Genomic DNA, 17645 nt, shown 5'->3' on the forward strand with positions numbered 1-17645 from the left:
TCCACAATCAGAAGTGAAAGTTTGTAATCAGAACTTCAGAAGCTCAGATTGATTATTAGCAGACTGCAAAATAAGTTACATTCAAAATGTAAAGTACAAACAGTGAAGAAAAAAAGAAATAATAGTAACATTTAAACGGAAAAAAAAGTAAAAAAAATTATAATAGTATCAACGTAATACTAGTTCAAGATTAAATTGAATAGAAAAAAAATTAAGATGAAAGCAAATATATATATATATTACTCTTTTCAAAATGAAAAATACTTACAAGATCTTGAATTACTCTAAGACTTCAGCCATTTAATTCTAAACACTTAAAGATCTACACATATAGATGATCATCTATTTATAGGTGTATAATAACAATTTAAACCAAGAGACCCTTATCTTTAAAACTCTATCTAATCAATTTATTAAAAAGATAAAAGATAAAAAATCTTAAAATCCTTTGAAATATAATATTTTAAATCTTAAAAATATATATTTTTCAAGATAAATCTCTGTTTATTTCTCCGTGACTTTAATGATTTCTTAAAACAACTTTTCGAAATGAAATGATGTTCAATTTCAATATACTTAGTTCTTACATGATAAATTAAATTTATAATCAATTTTAAAACACTTTGATTATCAATCTATAAAATAATTGGTTTGTTAATTTGACAGTAAATGTTATTGATCAAATGTTTTAACTATATACATTCTTGAGCAGCAAGTAAAAAAGTATGTATGTAACTAAAAGATAACTAAAAGTAGATCTATTGCATGGTTATTATTTCTTACTATACTATGAGATATCATATAAAAAGATAACTAAAAGTAGATCTATGATTATCCAAATCACCTTCCAAATTAGTATGTATGTAACCATGCAATTCAAAATGAATACCCTTCTTATAAAATAATCTCAAATCAAGATATGACTTCCTTTGAGATTACATAAAATGATTTATAAGATTAATTGAAAATATAATTTTTTTTTATAATTATTAAGTAGATGAGTCTACCAATAAGACAATGAAAGAATGAGAGTTAGAAAAAACCTTGTTATCATTATAAATTAGCTTTATATTTACATCAAATGGAGTATAAATCTTCTCTCTTTTGTTAGTTCCAAACCTTTCAATAATTTTATTTATATAATTTATATGAGTGATAAATATGTTTTCTTTTATATTCATCAGGATCAAGAAAAATATTAAGCTCCCCTAAGACTTTCATTTAAAATCGAAGGGAAAGATCACTATGAAGTTTGAAAACTTGATTTTATCATTATCAATGATAATCATATCATACAAATAGAATATCATAGAAGAAAAATAATTATAGAAATAGAAATATTAAATAATATTTTCACTTTCGGAGCTTACTTTAACCCATAGAATATTTTCTTGAGTTTGAAAATATAATTTTATTTGAAAATAGAAGTATACCCCATTAATTGTTCCATATAAGTGAAGAAAGACATTCTTCACATCAAGTTGTAAAAGCTTTTATCTAGAACATGATGCTAGGGCAATTACCATCCTAATAGATATCATCTTAGTCATAACACTAAAAATTTTCTTATAATTCTCTTCATATTTTTTTAGAAATCTCTATTGCTACAAGTCTTGCCTTATATACTTCTATCTAACATAGACTTATTTACAAGTAATTAAATCTACATTTATAAACTTTGGTACAAGATCTCAAGTTTTACTTTTATGAAGAGTTTTTATTTCTTCTCCATGACATCCTTTTACCTTTTAGCACCTTTGACTTTATCAAAACAAGTAGGCTGAAGATTATCAATTGACCGAAAAAAGAAAAGATCACATATGTTTATATTATCTTCATCTCGATAATATATTGGTTTGACAATTTTTTTTATATTCTTAATATTAATTTTTTTTCTTCATGAACATCGTTACTCCTATCACTTTGCTCCACTATTGGCGATGAAAAAATAATATAAATAGATGCAAATGAGGGAAATAAAATGTCAAAATCTATAGGAGCACTACTGACAATAAAAACTTAGCCATAAGTTTTAATCATAGATCACTTTCACTGTTGTGATTGATATTTTTAAAGATAAATACTCATGGAGGATAATAAAAAAAATTTATCAAACATAACATATCTAAATACTACATACCTATATGTTTGTCGATCCATATATTATCAATCTTTCTTTCTTACATCATAGCTAATAAAGATGTATTTCTTGGTTTTAGTATTAAGTTTGTTTGTCTTTGAGTGTGATATATGAATATAGTAAAAAAAGTAAATACTTTAAAATATTTAATATTTGATTTCTCATCAAATATAAGTTCATATGGAACCTTCAAATTGATTGGACTAACAGAAGTTTGATAAATAATATAAGTTGTGCATGTCATATTTTTTGCATATAAGACTTAAGATAAATTCTTTAAATGAAGTCAATACTTACAAGTTTTCGCGAAATATCGAATCTTTCATTTTGTTACATCATTTTGTCGTAATGTAGTTGTACAAGTGAGCTTTCTCTTGATATCATGCTTTTGCAATAGAAGAATATATTAGAAGTGAACTCCCTATCATTATTAGTATGTAGTCTTTTAATTTTTCTTTTAAGAACATCTTTAACTGTTAACTTAAACTTTTAATTTTTTTTTTAAAAAAAATTCTTCATAAAGTAGACTAAGTGAATCTTGTAAAATCAATTAATAAAGAGAAACATATAACAAGAAACTAAATAAGATAAAGTTTGAATAAAAACTATTAGATTACTATTAATAAGTTCTAAGGAAAATTTATATATTAAAAATAACCTATCAAAGGGTTGCTCATGTGCTTTGTCATATTGATAATCTTCATAAACTTCATTACTACTAAAAGTAGTAAGGTTGGGAAGATCATTAACTATATGTTTTTTAATCATAATCTATAATTTGAGAAAAATTATATGATCAAATTAAGTATAGCACCACCATTTATACTCATCCTATCAACATAAGAGTTAGATGCAAATAAAATATATAATTATTTGATCCTTTTATGATGGTGTATTCTTTCTCCACCGCATGATAATTGTATCATTACAATCATATTGATGAAAATTGGTGAATTTAGTATCATCACCGATGAGATGATAATAATCAACTATCCAATCATATTCAAAGTTGATCTACGTCAGCCTCCACTATAATAGTTTCAACTATAAAATATTTACCTAAATCTTCTTTAATAGCATTAGAACAATCTTTTTAAAAAAAAAAATATTTTCTTTAATACCTTATCTACTTTTAATTTATATCATTATTCAAAGAAGACTCTGTTGTTAGTATCATTCTTTTTTTAATCTTTATTATTATCTTTTTTCTTATTCATAAAAAGAGTATCTTCATCGCCCCCCGAAGTAAAGACTCGTTCCTCGATGAGCTAAAGATTCTTGAGAAGTATAGAGATTTTTAATTCTACTAAAGATGATTGTTGAATCGATTCTTGAATAAATATAACATAAAATTTATATTCTTTTCGAAGATCACAAGTAATATAATGTTTTATTTGTACATCAAAAATATATTTCTAAGAGTGATATATTTAAACATAATTTTTTAATCTTAAAAAATTTAAAGATTATCTTGATAGTATTTACCAAATCATTCTCCAAATACTACGATCAAGCCACATTCTAAATCTCTAAAACTGATTTACAACTAATAAAAAGTGATAGATCTCTCTAACACAAATTTAGTTTTCGCATTTAATGGTCTCTATCTCTTCATGACATCTTCATCTATAGCATTTGATGTTATTGTTGCATTGCCAACAACCATATCTCATGAATCTTCTCCTTTGAAATAGGACTCTAAACAAATCTTTTAGACCTCATAGTTAGACTATTTGTGAAGTTTAGTATCAATGTTATCTTCTTTGTCAAGTAGATCTTAAAATTTATAGTAAAAAAAAGTTACTATTATAATTTATAGTAAAAAAAGTTATCTTCTTTTATGATGGTAATTTTAATAGAAAATCTTGAAATATAGATTATCACTCTTATGGCTATGATAACATGTAACAAAAGGAAAAGATCAAATATAAGTATAACACTTTCTCATATAGTTAGTAACAAAATACTACTGGACTAACATCAAACTAAATAAAAGAAGAAGAAGAAATTAAGATGAAAAAATTATATTAAACTTAAAAAAAAATACTTACAAGATTCTGAACTGACTTGAGTTCTATAGGTTTAAATGCTTGCAACTTGAATGAATTTATATTCACATGTAGATGTTATCTATTTATAGGTGCAGAATAACAATGTAAACCAAAAGACTTTTATCTCTAAATTTTTTTATAATTAATTTATTTTAAAAATAAAAGATAAAAAAAATTAAAATATTTTTAAAAAGAATACTTTAAATCTTAAAATAGAATGCTATTTTTCTCATGCAAGGTTTTATTTTCTTTCCCTTCAAACGCAATATTATGGAAAGTATGTTGTAAACTGAATCATCTTTCTTTGATTGTGCCTCCATCCCATCCCTTTTCTCTTGACAAGCTCATTAATCCTTGGCACTTGTTTCATCCTCTCTTGGTTTTCTTTGTTATTTGAGCTGCAGTTTCCTATCTGTCATCAAATGAGTCATTCACTGATGTTTTCTTTTCCCCTTGAAATGGTGAAATATCTTTTGTTTTATGTATGGTTTGTGTAGTTCTAATACGAGTAAGTCAACGAAGAAGAAGACGGAAAGTAAAACTGTCACTGATGCACAGCTCCAAGTTTCCAGCCTTACGTATGGTTTGTATAGTTCTAAGACGATCAATTCTAATGGCCATATTTCTAGCTCAGTGGGGGTATATTGTTCAGATACCTCAGTATGTTCTCAGCCATCGTCTTGGTGCTGCCACTCCCTTTATGAACAGCAGTCACTAGTGCAGCGCGCACCATCCGGTCATCGGCGATCTCTCCTACAATGCTATCTCCACCACTCATCAAGAATCTCTCGATCACCAAGAAACACTTCTGCCGCACACCTTCCTCCCTGTGCTCCCGCAGGGCCCCCAGCACAAAGCTCAGTGCATCACCCTCACCTAGCACCCTCACACTCTCCCCCACATCCACTCTCTCATCCAACAGTGTGCTAATGGCCGACAGTGCTGCCTCCACCACCTCTGGGTTTTTCTGTTCCAGGCAGCCCAACAGCCGTTCCACAGCTCCGGACTCCAGTAGACAGAAGGTGGTGGAGGAGGAGCAGACACCCTTGTGCACCAGACATAGCTGAACCCTCTGTGATTTCTTTGCCTCCTGGGAACTCGAGCTGAAGTTTTTTGACAAGAACCTCCTCCTGCTGGGGATCGGCACCTCCGGTGGCCTTGAGAGATGAACAGACTGGGAAGAGAGGTTCTCAAGTCCCGCTGCTGCTAGCCTCTGCACTTCATTGCTCCCCCCTGTCCTAACCAGCAACTCTGTGAACACTGATGTCAAGTTCTGTCCTCGAGCCATTTGAAGGATCTCCTGGTCAAAAAGAGTGGCTGTAAACCTCACTAGCACGCCCACTAACCCCTCGAGGTAGCACCTCGTGTACCTCGTTGTTCTGGTTTCACCTCTCAGGATCCCCTGCATTCTGCTTATAATTGCAGGCACTGTGCCTTGATGGAGCAGAGACAGATTGAGTGTCAAATTCTTGTGCGGCAGCTTCGCAATTAGATTTACTGAGATTGCGTGCTTCTTTGTGATTTGATCGATGTCGTAGCTCTTGATTAGGCCCTCCGGCTGGCCTTGGGTCTTGCAGAGACCTTCTGCTATTCTGTGGCCAATGTGAAATGACAGTGCTGTGAGTAACTTCGCTGCAGCAACGACGAGCACCTCCACTGGGGAATTTAGCTGTTCGATGAGCGTGTAGCTCACTTCAGTCTCTTTGATCACTGACACCACTGTGGCAATATGTCTGGGGATTTTGGCCATGTAGAGCAAGATATTGATAAGGTTGATGTTGAGCTTGTCTGATTTGGAACATTTCAGCATGTGGGCAATGTTGTAGATGGAGTAATGTGAGGTAATGGTGTGGCCATGCTTATCGACTTGGATCGTCTCTAGGTCAATTGTAGATTTGGTTATATTTGCAAGGATTGTAGCAGCTTGTTCCTTGAAGTTTATGTATGTGTTGTAGATTTCACAAGTGAACATCTCTTCTATCAGGATAGGGATGATGCCAGCATTTACAAGCATTGGGTTGTTCAGGGGGTGGGATGAGATCTGGACAAGAGCTCCGAATGCTGCTCTATGTGTAATAATCGTATGTGTGGTGGTGACCATCTTTATTAAGACCTTGGAGGCCTTCTCTGCGACATAGGTTTTCATGTCATGTTCAAGAATTAGCTCACTGAGGTAACTTGCCATCTCTATCTGCACCTCTTCTGTGCCTGCATCAATATGATGATTAAAGATAGTGATCAGAATTCATGTAAAAGGTTAGAATTAGATTCTCAAGAATTACTTAGATATTTACTGTTAGTTGATTAATCAAATTCAGTTTAAATTGACAAGAGAAGACCTTTGTCATCAAGCCCTTGATGAATGGAGACTTGCAACTTATGATTAGTTGAGCTTGAGTTTCCAGATACAGAGCCCGGATGCTGATTATTTAGAATGCACAAATTATGTTTAGGTTTAAGTCAGCTAAAAAAGTTTATGATCTGTATATCGATACAGGAAAGTTTGTGAACTATAGAATTACAGATGACAAAAGACAGAGTTCATGTGATCTTCAAACTTGTAAATCCTGAGAAACTAAATCTAATAAAAATAAAGTATCAAATACATGTGGTGGAATTGGAACTTCAAAACTTTTTAGAAGTGTGCATCCAAGATGGAAATTATTAGCTATGAGCAATTGGGTAAACTGTGTGGTCTTTTCTTGAGAAGGACAGAAGGGAAACAAACCCCAGCAATGTAAGACCTATTGATTGGATATATCTCTGAGGTCTTTCATGATCCTTGTAATGTAAAACCTTAATTCTGTTTATGTTAATTAGCTAAAAATGTTAAACTTGGATCTTTCTTCATATTCTGTTGATATTGTATGGATTTGCTTTCACAAGTCAACTATGGCACAATACTTTCTTAGATTTTTGTGCAACAAAAAACACATGGATGCTTAGGTGCTTCTGTCCAGGAAGAGAAGAGCAAATAACTGTTGTGATTGGCAGTAAAGTGGAGTTATGTGATTTACCTGAAACGAGATGGTCCAGAAGGGGTTCCAAGTATCCATACTCTGCCATGGATTTGATGTTCCTCGGATACTTCTCCAAGTTCTTGAGAATTTTTTCTGCTTTCTCCACAGCTAAAGAACCAGCGGACTCGTTATACTTCATGGTAGTGAGTGTCAGGATGCAACCAGCAGTAGATCCAATATTTTCCAGCAAAGTTTCAGTTTCTGAAAGTTCCAATAAGAATGCTATTGATTCATGCCTTACTGAAGCATTATTGCTTGATAGCATCTCAGTTGTTCTTTCAAGGGCGTTGGTATTTGCAACTATAACCTGCAAACAATCCTCCACAGACTAAGATCTATCTCCATTCCAAAGCATTATCTGCTTAATTATTTTGTATGTTTTACTTTTCAAATCTCATTGATTTGTTTTTTTCTGGATACCTTAAAATATCTATTAAGAGACATGTCAAAAGTAAGTTTTGACATGCCCTCCCTCTTCATGGGTAGGAATTTATTAACAATTTTCTTAGGACCTGTTGCATTGGAAGGGTGGCTAGAGATGATATATATGTAGTTATATCATAGGTAATACATTCTTCATGTCCTTCCATGTTCAAGTTGGTTTTTCAAATTGATGCCTGTGGCCTAGTGGTGACTTGAAGGAGCTTTATTAGCATCTGAGACTGATTCCTTAGTGATATGAATGAGCAAGTTGATTATAATTTTGCCAAAGACCCTTTAACTATTCATCGATGATCAATGACAAGAGCAAAAATTAAAAGGATGAAAAAAGTCTTAATTTGTTTATTAGAAGGCATTTGGAAGGAGCAAGCTAGTCAAAACTTGGTCAAGGTTCTATGGATACAAGAAAAGCCTAAAATAATCAACCTGATTCAAATAAGTCAACATCATGAAGAGAAAGTCCAACCTTGAGAGAAGGATGAATTTTTAGCCATCTTTGAAGAATAAAGGTCATTCAGCCATATTGAACCATATTAGGAATTGTGGGCTTATTCATCAATAATTATTCAAAACAATTCAATGTAGATTCATGAGTAATCTACATTCATGCATTAGGAATATGAATGTTATTTAATATATTCATTCCCTTTGTACTTGGCTTTTGTACTATATAAACAAGACTGACTCTCTTTGTAAGGGGAGATTGGAGAAGTATATTCAACTTACAACACCGGTGAGTGTTTTGTTTTTAAGTTCTTGCATAAACTTTGGACTTATCAAGCATTTCTGTTTGTGGCGTTCAAAACCCAAGAAAAATCTTTATTTTTCCTTTCAACTTATCAAGCTTCTTAGTTTGTAGCGTTTTAAGGGAATCAAAGTACTATTCTAATTACTTCATCAAATTTTCATTGATTATATGATTAGAATAGTTTTCCTAACTTCAATCTTGAACGATCCATCTTGTTTCAAATCGTTGGAGGGGGTCAATTTGCATTCTATATGTATCATAGCTCTTTAGCTATCGGGGTATATGGTTGCTAAGATTTTCATTATTTGGTATCAGAGCTCGGCTCAAGTTTGAGGTTTGCGTATCTATTTATTTGCTATCTTTTAGATTTTTTTTTCTTTTCTCTTCTTCTTCTTTTTTGGCCAATATCTATAATTATTGTTCTTCTTTCATCTTCATTGTTGTGCTTCTTGCGTTATTACTATTCTTATTTGTAATTCCGCACTTTATGGTATAAAAAAAAAAAATAAAAAAGTCAAAAAAAAAAAAGAAGAGAGAAAATCAAAGGTAAAAAAAAAAAGATCAGAATTAGAAAAAAAAAAATGGGGATTCAAAGAATACTTGCAAGTTACAGAATTTGATCTTTGTTCATTTGAATTTCTATTTCGATTTGGAAATCTTTCTTCATTCCTAAAAAAAAAAAAAAAAAAATTATAGTCTTTACTTATGATTAAAGTGCATTACACACAGCTTTAAATTGGCCTATCTTTTGTTTGCTTTTAAAGCTGTCTAATTTCACTATTTTTTTTTGAATTGCCATAATCTGAATTGTTTGTTTAGGTACCTTAGTTAATCTAAGAACTCAAATAACAAAATAAGAGAGGTAAAATGCAAGAGTGGTAAGATCAGTATAGAGAAAAGCCAAAAAAATTGTGTGAAACATGAGTGGAGTGAATCAAATCTAGAGTGGAAAAAAAAAAAAAAACATGAGGGAGTGTTGGTGAGGTTGTTCTAACTTTGTTTTTCCGATTGTATACATGTCTAAAGATAAAGAAGCGAGTTCTTCATCCAATGATCTTTTAGTTCAAGCAATGCAGCAACAATTTGAATGTATGTTCAAAGTGATGAGAGATGTAAGAGATCATCTATAAAGGCATGATGATGTAATTAATAGATTGCAAGGTGAACCACGACGTGGGAGACAACCAACCTTTGTCAATGATGAATATGATGGTGGCGATGACGTGGATGATGACCAAGGTACTCTAATTGGTCAAGATATTAATCCTATGAGACAAACTAGGAGAGAACGTTTTGATAGTGTGGACAGAAACAGAGGCAGCAACAAAATGAAAATTCCTTCTTTTCAAGGGAAGAATAATCCAGATGCCTATTTGGAGTGGGAACGAAAAGTGGAGATCATATTTGAATGTCACAACTACTCTGAAGAGAAAAAGGTAAAATTAACCGCTGTTGAATTTTTTGATTATGCTATTGTTTGGTGGGATCAATTGTGTAAAGACTGGCGTAGAAATGGTGAAAGACCCGTGGAGACTTGGTTGGAGATGAAACAAATCATGAGGAGGAGATTTGTCCCTAGCTATTACTATAGAGATTTGCATCAACGGCTGCAAACCTTGACATAAGGTTCCATGAGTGTTGATGAGTATCACAAGGAGATGGAGATAACTATGATAAGGGCTAATGTGGATGAAGATCGTGAGGCCACCATGGCTCGATTCTTGAGTGGATTAAACAAGAACATTGCTGATCTTGTATAATTACAACATTATGTGGAGATTGAAGACATGGTGAATGTAGCCATGAAGATTGAGAGGCAACTCAAAAGAAAAGGCACAAGGTATGATTCAAAACCTTATTCGGGTTCTTCTTCTTCTTGGAAACCGAATTGGAGTAAAAAGGATGATAAACCCATTGTCAAGCCTAAAATTGATGAGACTAAAGGTAGTAATGAATTAGGCAGCAAGGGTAAAGGTGAGAATCTACCTAATCAAACTAGAGGTATTATGTGTTTTAAGTGCCTTGGGTATGGACATGTGGCACGCGAATATCCTAATAAAAGAGTTATGATCATGAGGGATAGAATTGTAGAATCTAAAAGTGAGAAAGAGGATAATGAAGACATTCTAGAGGATACTAGTGATGTAGAGTATGCTAAAGGTGAAAATCTAGTTGTTCAACGTATACTTAATTTACAAAATGAAAATGATGAACATGGTGAACAACGTGAAAATCTGTTTCATACTCATTGTTTGATTGCTAACAAGTTGTGTAATGTGATTGTTGATAGTGGAAGTTGCACAAATGTGGCAAGCACCTTGCTCGTGGAGAAACTAAAATTACCTACTATCAAGCATTCAAAACCTTACAAGTTACAATGGTTGAATGATAGTGGTGTAGTAAAGGTAAATCGACAAGTGTTAATTTCCTTTTCAGTTAGTAGTTATAAGGATGAAGTTTGGTGTGATATGGTACCTATGTATGCTAGTCATATGTTATTGGGGAAACCATGGCAATACGATCGAAGGGTAATACATGATGGATTCAAGAACCATTATTCTTTGATCATAGATGGATAGAAATATCAGCTTGGACCTTTGCCTCCAAAGATAATTTTTGAGGACCAAATGTGCATAAAACAACAATATGAGGAGCTTGAGTCTTCATTAACCAAAACTTTAGGGAGGGAAAAAGAAATAGAGATAAAAGAAAATGATGAGTTGAGTGATAAAAATGAGAGTATTGGGAAATACAAGGGGAGAGAAAACAAAGAAAGTTTGAGTGAAAGAAAAATGAGTGTTTATGCCAAAATGAGTGATGTGAAGAAAGCCTTAACCATGAGGCAGCCCTTACTTGTACTTATGTACAAGGATGTTCTGATTGCTTCTAACAAAATTGACAAGAGTTTGCCTAGTGTTATTGTTGATCTTTTGCAGGAAAATAAGGATCTTTTTCCCGAAGAAGTTCCTAATGGTTTGCCACCAATTAGAGGAATTGGGCATCAAATTGATTTCATTCCAGGTGCAAGCATACCAAATAAGCCAGCATATAGATGCAACCCCGAAGAGACCAAGGAAATCCAAAAACAAGTAAGTGAGCTTATGAAAAAGGGATATGTGCGAGAAAGCATGAGTCCATGTGCAGTTCCTGTTCTGTTGGTATCTAAAAAGGATGGATCATGGAGAATGTGTGTTGATTACCAAGCCATCAACAAAATCACGGTAAAGTATATTCATTCCCTTTGTACTATATAAACAAGGCTGATTCTCTTTGTAAGGGGAGATTGGAGAAGTATATTCAACTTACAACACCGGTGAGTGTTTTGTTTTTAAGTTCTTGTATGAACTTTGGACTTATCAAGCATTTCTGTTTGTGGCGTTCAAAACCCAAGAAAAATCTTTGTTTTTCCTTTCAACTTATCAAGCTTCTTAGTTTGTAGCGTTTTAAGGGAATCAAAATACTATTCTAATTACTTCATCAAATTTTCATTGATTATGTGATTAGAATAGTTTTCCTAACTTCAATCTTAAACGATCCATCTTGTTTCAAATCGTTGGAGAGGGTCAATTTGCATTCCATATGTATCATAGCTCTTTAGCTATCGGGATATATGGTTGTTAAGTTGAAGATTTTCATCACTTAGATAAGACAAGAAACACTACACTATGGAAGAGTGTAAACCACAGTAGTAGAGCTTAATGTATTACAACAAAATCTTTATATTCATCATATAATTAGATGAATCTAGCATGACCAAGTGTAATGCTTCTTCTTTGAGTGGTAATTGACTTTTAGCACATTCATGTGATTACTTTCATGAACCTGAAATTATTATTTGTATATGTTTTTCTTTAGAAGCCATATAAGAAGTAATTTGAAATTAGCCTCTTGTTTCTTTTGGTATTTCAGATTATTTGATAAAGATGTGCAATTTGGCTTGAAATTGTCCTCTACGTACAGAAGTTTGTAGATTTACTATAGTGGTTCTTGATGTAATTCTGCGCTAAGCTTATTGGAGTAACACCAGCATGATTTTTTTAGCAGGAATAAGTGTAACATGTAACCCTGGGAAATTAACTCATACCTTTCCCTCTTCGTCCTCCACAAGTAAGCGTAGAAGTTTCAAAGCTTCAGTCCACACCATCATGTTTTTATGTTCTAGAAAGCTTGTGAGTAGCTTTGTAATTCCTAGGTTGTGCATCTCCTCCCTGTTGTATCCTCTTTTTTGGCTCAAGATGTTTAGGTCTCTTATTGCATCCAGTACCATGGCCTCTGATTTGTCTAATAATAGAACATTATGAGCAACCTTGATTCTCTTCACTTCATTTCTTCTTTTCCATTCAGCTATTATGGTCCTTAATGCTTTATTGCTATTTAAAACTCTGCTTTGCAGTTTAATACCTGTTGCTGGACAAGTGATTGTCTCTGAAACATCTTTAAACCTCCCAAGCCACTCGGCTATCGCCGTTCTTTCAAATGTTATGCCACTTTCAATTGTGACAGGATCATCCATGATTCTCTTTGTTATTGGGCAAAAGAATGTATCATATAGTGGCTCACTATATTCTGCTATTTGTGATAGTGTCTCAATCGATCCGCTAGCATATTTCCATGCATCATAATCCATGCCTTCAAGAAAATCTCCCAGACGTGGCATATACCCACTCCATGTACTGTGTAATTTATTCTTCTTATCAGAACTTGGAACTAGGTCTGCATCTTTTCTCTTCACCAATTGTTCTACAGATGAATTTTCTAACTTGCGTTCTTCTGTAATGCAGTTTCCAGTTCCATTTATGTGGAAACAAACATTTTTCATCTCTCTTGAAAGTGATTGAACTGTGATTTCAGCATACTTCTTATTCTGAAAAGTAGGCAACGGTATGGTGCTAAGATCCTGCCCAAGCTTTCTTATAACTTCTTCCAGCTCTTCAGTGATGAATTTAAGATCATCATCCCTAATTGACTTAGCTCCTGTGCTGCATTTTGCTACAAGATTATTTGCAAGCTTGACTTTAGCAGATAAAGATTGTAGAATTTGTAAGGCACTCGGAGAGCCATTTTCGATTGTCCGAAACTCCATAATTACAGGAGAAATGCGATGGAGATAGCATCCCAATTCCATGAAAGTTTGATGTTCAATCTCCACAGAAGCTACTGATGACATGATCTCTGAAATAGCTGCTAGTAGAGACTCTACCACAACAACCTTCTGGTCTTTGACCTTTTTCATATTTAAAATTGAGAGCCAGAGGGATTATTAATGCGAAGGAGATAATGGTTAAGTAGTTCAGATTCTAAGATGCATTGACGGGTAAAAAGAATTAAACAGTCATGGTCAAAAAAATGTTATTTCAAATCAGTAACTGTATTCATCTTTTGACAATCTACCAAAACAGGAAGGTCTGATGAATCAAACTGGGTTATTTTCTGGAGGGAGAAGTTTAAATTAAATTAATGCTCTATCCAAAAAGAAAATGTTTGCCTGTTCCAATGTTATGATGGAGGCAGCTGCTGAAGTTAACTTCACTATCAGCAACTATGTAGTTGTAGTTTCTCATTATTTTGCATGCTGAAAGGTTTTGTGACCAAAGTATGGGTGAACTGAAGCTTATAAATGTTGTATCTCAAAGGGGTAAAGAAAATAAAGGGAAAGAGAAACAAATCAGAGTTGATTCTTGGATTTCCATTGCATAAAGTTATTCAGTAGTATTTTGAAGGCTATCTTAATTATTTTTCATTCTATTCTCATATTTTCTGCAGCCTTGTTAAGTTTTCCGTTCTTTTATTTATATGATATCCTGATCTTGTCAGAGGATCTATACTTCTTAATTAGTTTTGGCATAAACCAGAAACAAGGTGAGTTTCAATCTTTTCTTTCTGAAAAAATAATATATATACATATATAGCAACATATGATGATAATTTTAGTTAGATCACCAGATAAACTATTGTTGGATCGCTAATGTCTACAAATAATGCACACAGAGGGAGATTGAAGGTGCTTACAGACATCCAACTGAAACTCTACAGCAAGTCTCCCCTTCTGCAGTTTTGCTTCGTAAAGACACAGAACTTACTGTTGTCTTCCCAAGCACTGGTTTTTAATCCCTTCTAAGTGTTGCAGAAGAGAAGTCTATGTTGAATAGGTCAAAGGTTTTATGTGTGCCTTGCTTTCTTGATGTTTTAGATATGTTAGGTACAACTAACATCATTTATTACTATTATTGCTGTGTAGAAAACAATATTCTACTCTGTCAAACTTGCCTCAACCATTTATATGTAATCTTTTTAAGAGTGAAAAGATGCAGATTCCAAGAATGCAAATCTACAATACTTTAGGAGAAGATGAGATACATAAACTGCACATGCATATCCTTATCAAGCATAGTTTCCAGTACAATATATTAAATTGCTGAAATTGATAATGAAATTACTTTGAATTAGATCTTTCCTTATTTCCATTTTGACTCACATTTAGATCTTCTTTCTATTAAATCGCTGAAATTGATATTTGAACCAATTTTGAAGCAAGCAGTGGTTTTTGTTGTATAATAGCCAAATTACTACCAGATTTACATGCACAAACATGATAAAATTGGTTACCGCTTTTCCTGAACATTTAAATTTCAAGATCAGCAGGCTTTTCATGTATGGGTGAAACAGAAGAGGTAAAGCAAGGATTCAAACTCATGACATTCTCTTTTGTGATGTCATGATAAAACTATAAGTTGGACTACCACTGTTCATAAAAGCTTTGTTAATGAAAAAGGACTCGACTTATAATTGCACTCTAATGTTGTGTATATAATTACTGTTCAAATTAGTAGATGAATTCTTGTTGCCTATATTTGAAATCCATAATTTGATATAAGCAGTTGAAAACATGTTGGGACTTCATCACTTTGCTGTTGCTGTAGTAGTTGAAAACATACTCTGCTTCCCACTTGACTATGTTAGTGGGAACTGGAGGTCTTACAATTTACAACCAAGCTAACATCTTGCACCAATCTGTGAACGTTGATTAAAGGTTCTTACAAGTTTTTTGGCTCTTTTGATCATAGAAGCACTCAAAAATCAAATCAATAGATTATTAAATGGTTGTGTTTTCTTGTTCTCAGGTACTCACTGACCTGCTCCACAAGTGATGCCATCCCATGGAGCTGGACTGGGACATTCAAAAAATCCAAATTGAAGAACAGGTCAGCATAAGCCAACAATATTTCTTTTCTCTCTCTAACTTGGCTACTAGAATGAGATGTTAGGTAAGTTGGAAGTTGACCTTTTATAAATGACAATAGCAGAAAGTTACAAATATATACAGAAACCACTGGAAGTCAATGCAAATATCTATTATCATATGCTTAAATCACAAACATAAACTTTTCTCTGAAAATATCAGCATTCTAGATTTCATTGATCATCAGGATATGGTCATCAATGAGGTTTTATGTGGATGTTTACATGTAGCCTTGTGTGATCCGGTCATCAAACCTTGTTGGATTGAGATATTCCAGCCAGTGGAAGAGAACAGGAGGTCAGCAAAACTCAAGTTATTAGTGCTTCTGAGTAAGGATCCAGTTGCTGGCTTGCAGCAGTCGATCGACAAATTATAGAGGGAATGATGGCCTATAAAACATTGGTAAAATGCTTGTTATATGACCTTTATATGTATACCATCAAAATAACCTGTTCAAATATGCTTAAACAGGCTTTACACAAAGACTATGAGACAATTATAGGAAACTATCAGATGCACAGCCATGCAGAAAATAAAAGTGAGAGAGACTGATGAGAATGTTTGGCAGCAATAGGGAATTTATCATGTTTTTGTGCACATTAAAAAAACATCTGAATTTTGTCTGTGTTTTCTTAGCCAATACTAAATCTAGAGTTTTGGGATACTCATTTGTTGTGATGACTAGTTGTAGTTGGCCATCATGTTTCACTCATGAAAAGGGTCATATATTAGGTTTGGGAGATGCATCCCTGCTATTACTGTAATCATGCTGTCAGTCTGAAACATTGATCTATATGTGATTTGACTGTAATCAGTCAAAACCATGAAACCAGGCACGCCGATTGCTTGGTCGTCCTATTTGTTTTAGCGCGGTTTCTTCAGCCTCAAGTTACCTTCGTCTCATGGACTGTCGTATCTAAACAAAGAATTTATAGAAGCAGCCAAAACATGGATGATATCTTAGTCGGAAGATGCTTAGGCTGGATGGGTTTGCAAGCTATCAAGTCACCATCATGGGATGAGGAAGCTGACTTGATTGCTCTCTCTCTCTCTCTCTCGCTCTCTCTCTCTCTCTCTCTCTGCTACAGGAGAGAAATGGCCATGGATATAATATATATATATATATATATATATATATAGATTTATGGAACCTTAGAGAATAACTAATTTAGATAAGAAAAAATAGTTATGGGAAGGAAAGAAATTTTTGAAAATTAGAGTTCGGTTGATTTATGGATATCTCATTTACCATAATAATGTAAGAAGATATTTGATTTATAGATATCTCATTTGGCCTAATGATGTAATGATATTTTGAATAGTAAAAGTTTCTCTATAGTAGATTGAGAAAAGAAAATTTATGTGAGAAAGTATGCTGAGGGATTTGGATGGGGTTTATTGAGTATAATTAGAGAGAGATAGGAAATATTTATATGAAGGAATGTACAAATGAAGTTTAAGTTAAAGGAATTTGTCTATCAGAATTTTATTTTTCTTGGTGGATATAGATAATGAGTTTTAAATCACATAAATTTAGTATTCATTATTTTTTTGAATTTGTATTTTATTGTGAATTTTAAAATGGGTGATTTCTAAAATAAATAGTTATAATATATTTACATTATGTTAGAGTATTTTCAAGAAAATAATACTATTATGTAGTATAAAAATATTATATTTTTTTCCTGATATTACTAAAAATATTATAATAAAAAAAAATACTAGATCGGTTTATCCTATGGATCTATTGATAGGAAAATGGAGGAAAAGAAAGAGAAAAGGGGTATGTGGTTGGCTATCAAGTTCGGAATATTTCAGGTATTAGATAAAAAAAAAAAGTGTTATTAGGAAATTTTAAAAACGAGAAACACTTTCCCGAATAAATTAGAAAAATAAAGTTGTTTTTTTAATTCACTATTTTAAAACTGTTCTTTTGTTACATAAGCATCTCATTGGCAATTTAGGATTTGATTGAACTTTCTATACTCTAATTGCAATTGATTGA

At 32.8% G+C, this 17645-nt stretch overlaps 1 protein-coding gene and 1 long non-coding RNA gene across 4 annotated transcripts; one reads left to right on the forward strand and one right to left on the reverse strand.

Annotated features, from left to right (window-relative positions):
- Positions 1 to 4722: 4722 nt before the first annotated feature.
- LOC135582913 (putative U-box domain-containing protein 42) lies at positions 4723 to 14535 on the reverse strand. 2 transcript variants are annotated; one of them, XM_065098839.1, is made up of 4 exons: positions 14410 to 14535; positions 12485 to 13624; positions 7209 to 7518; positions 4723 to 6399 (listed from the first exon to the last, which is right to left on the reverse strand). In XM_065098839.1, exons 1-4 carry the CDS (start codon positions 14413 to 14415, stop codon positions 4817 to 4819), a joined length of 3039 nt encoding a protein of 1012 aa, XP_064954911.1. In that variant the 5' UTR covers positions 14416 to 14535; the 3' UTR covers positions 4723 to 4816. The 2 variants fall into 2 exon arrangements, with proteins under 2 accessions (XP_064954911.1, XP_064954910.1); XM_065098838.1 differs by lacking the exon at positions 14410 to 14535 and having other exon boundaries at positions 12485 to 13633.
- LOC108952425 (uncharacterized) lies at positions 13136 to 16263 on the forward strand. 2 transcript variants are annotated; one of them, XR_001977386.2, is made up of 3 exons: positions 13136 to 13281; positions 15522 to 15602; positions 15871 to 16263. It is a non-coding gene; the product is annotated as an uncharacterized LOC108952425 (long non-coding RNA). The 2 variants fall into 2 exon arrangements; XR_010485114.1 differs by lacking the exon at positions 13136 to 13281 and adding an exon at positions 14419 to 14549.
- The last annotated feature ends 1382 nt before the right edge of the window (positions 16264 to 17645 follow it).

Source organism: Musa acuminata, chromosome BXJ2-3, assembly GCF_036884655.1.
Source record: "Musa acuminata AAA Group cultivar baxijiao chromosome BXJ2-3, Cavendish_Baxijiao_AAA, whole genome shotgun sequence".
NCBI classification, from domain to species: domain Eukaryota; kingdom Viridiplantae; phylum Streptophyta; class Magnoliopsida; order Zingiberales; family Musaceae; genus Musa; species Musa acuminata.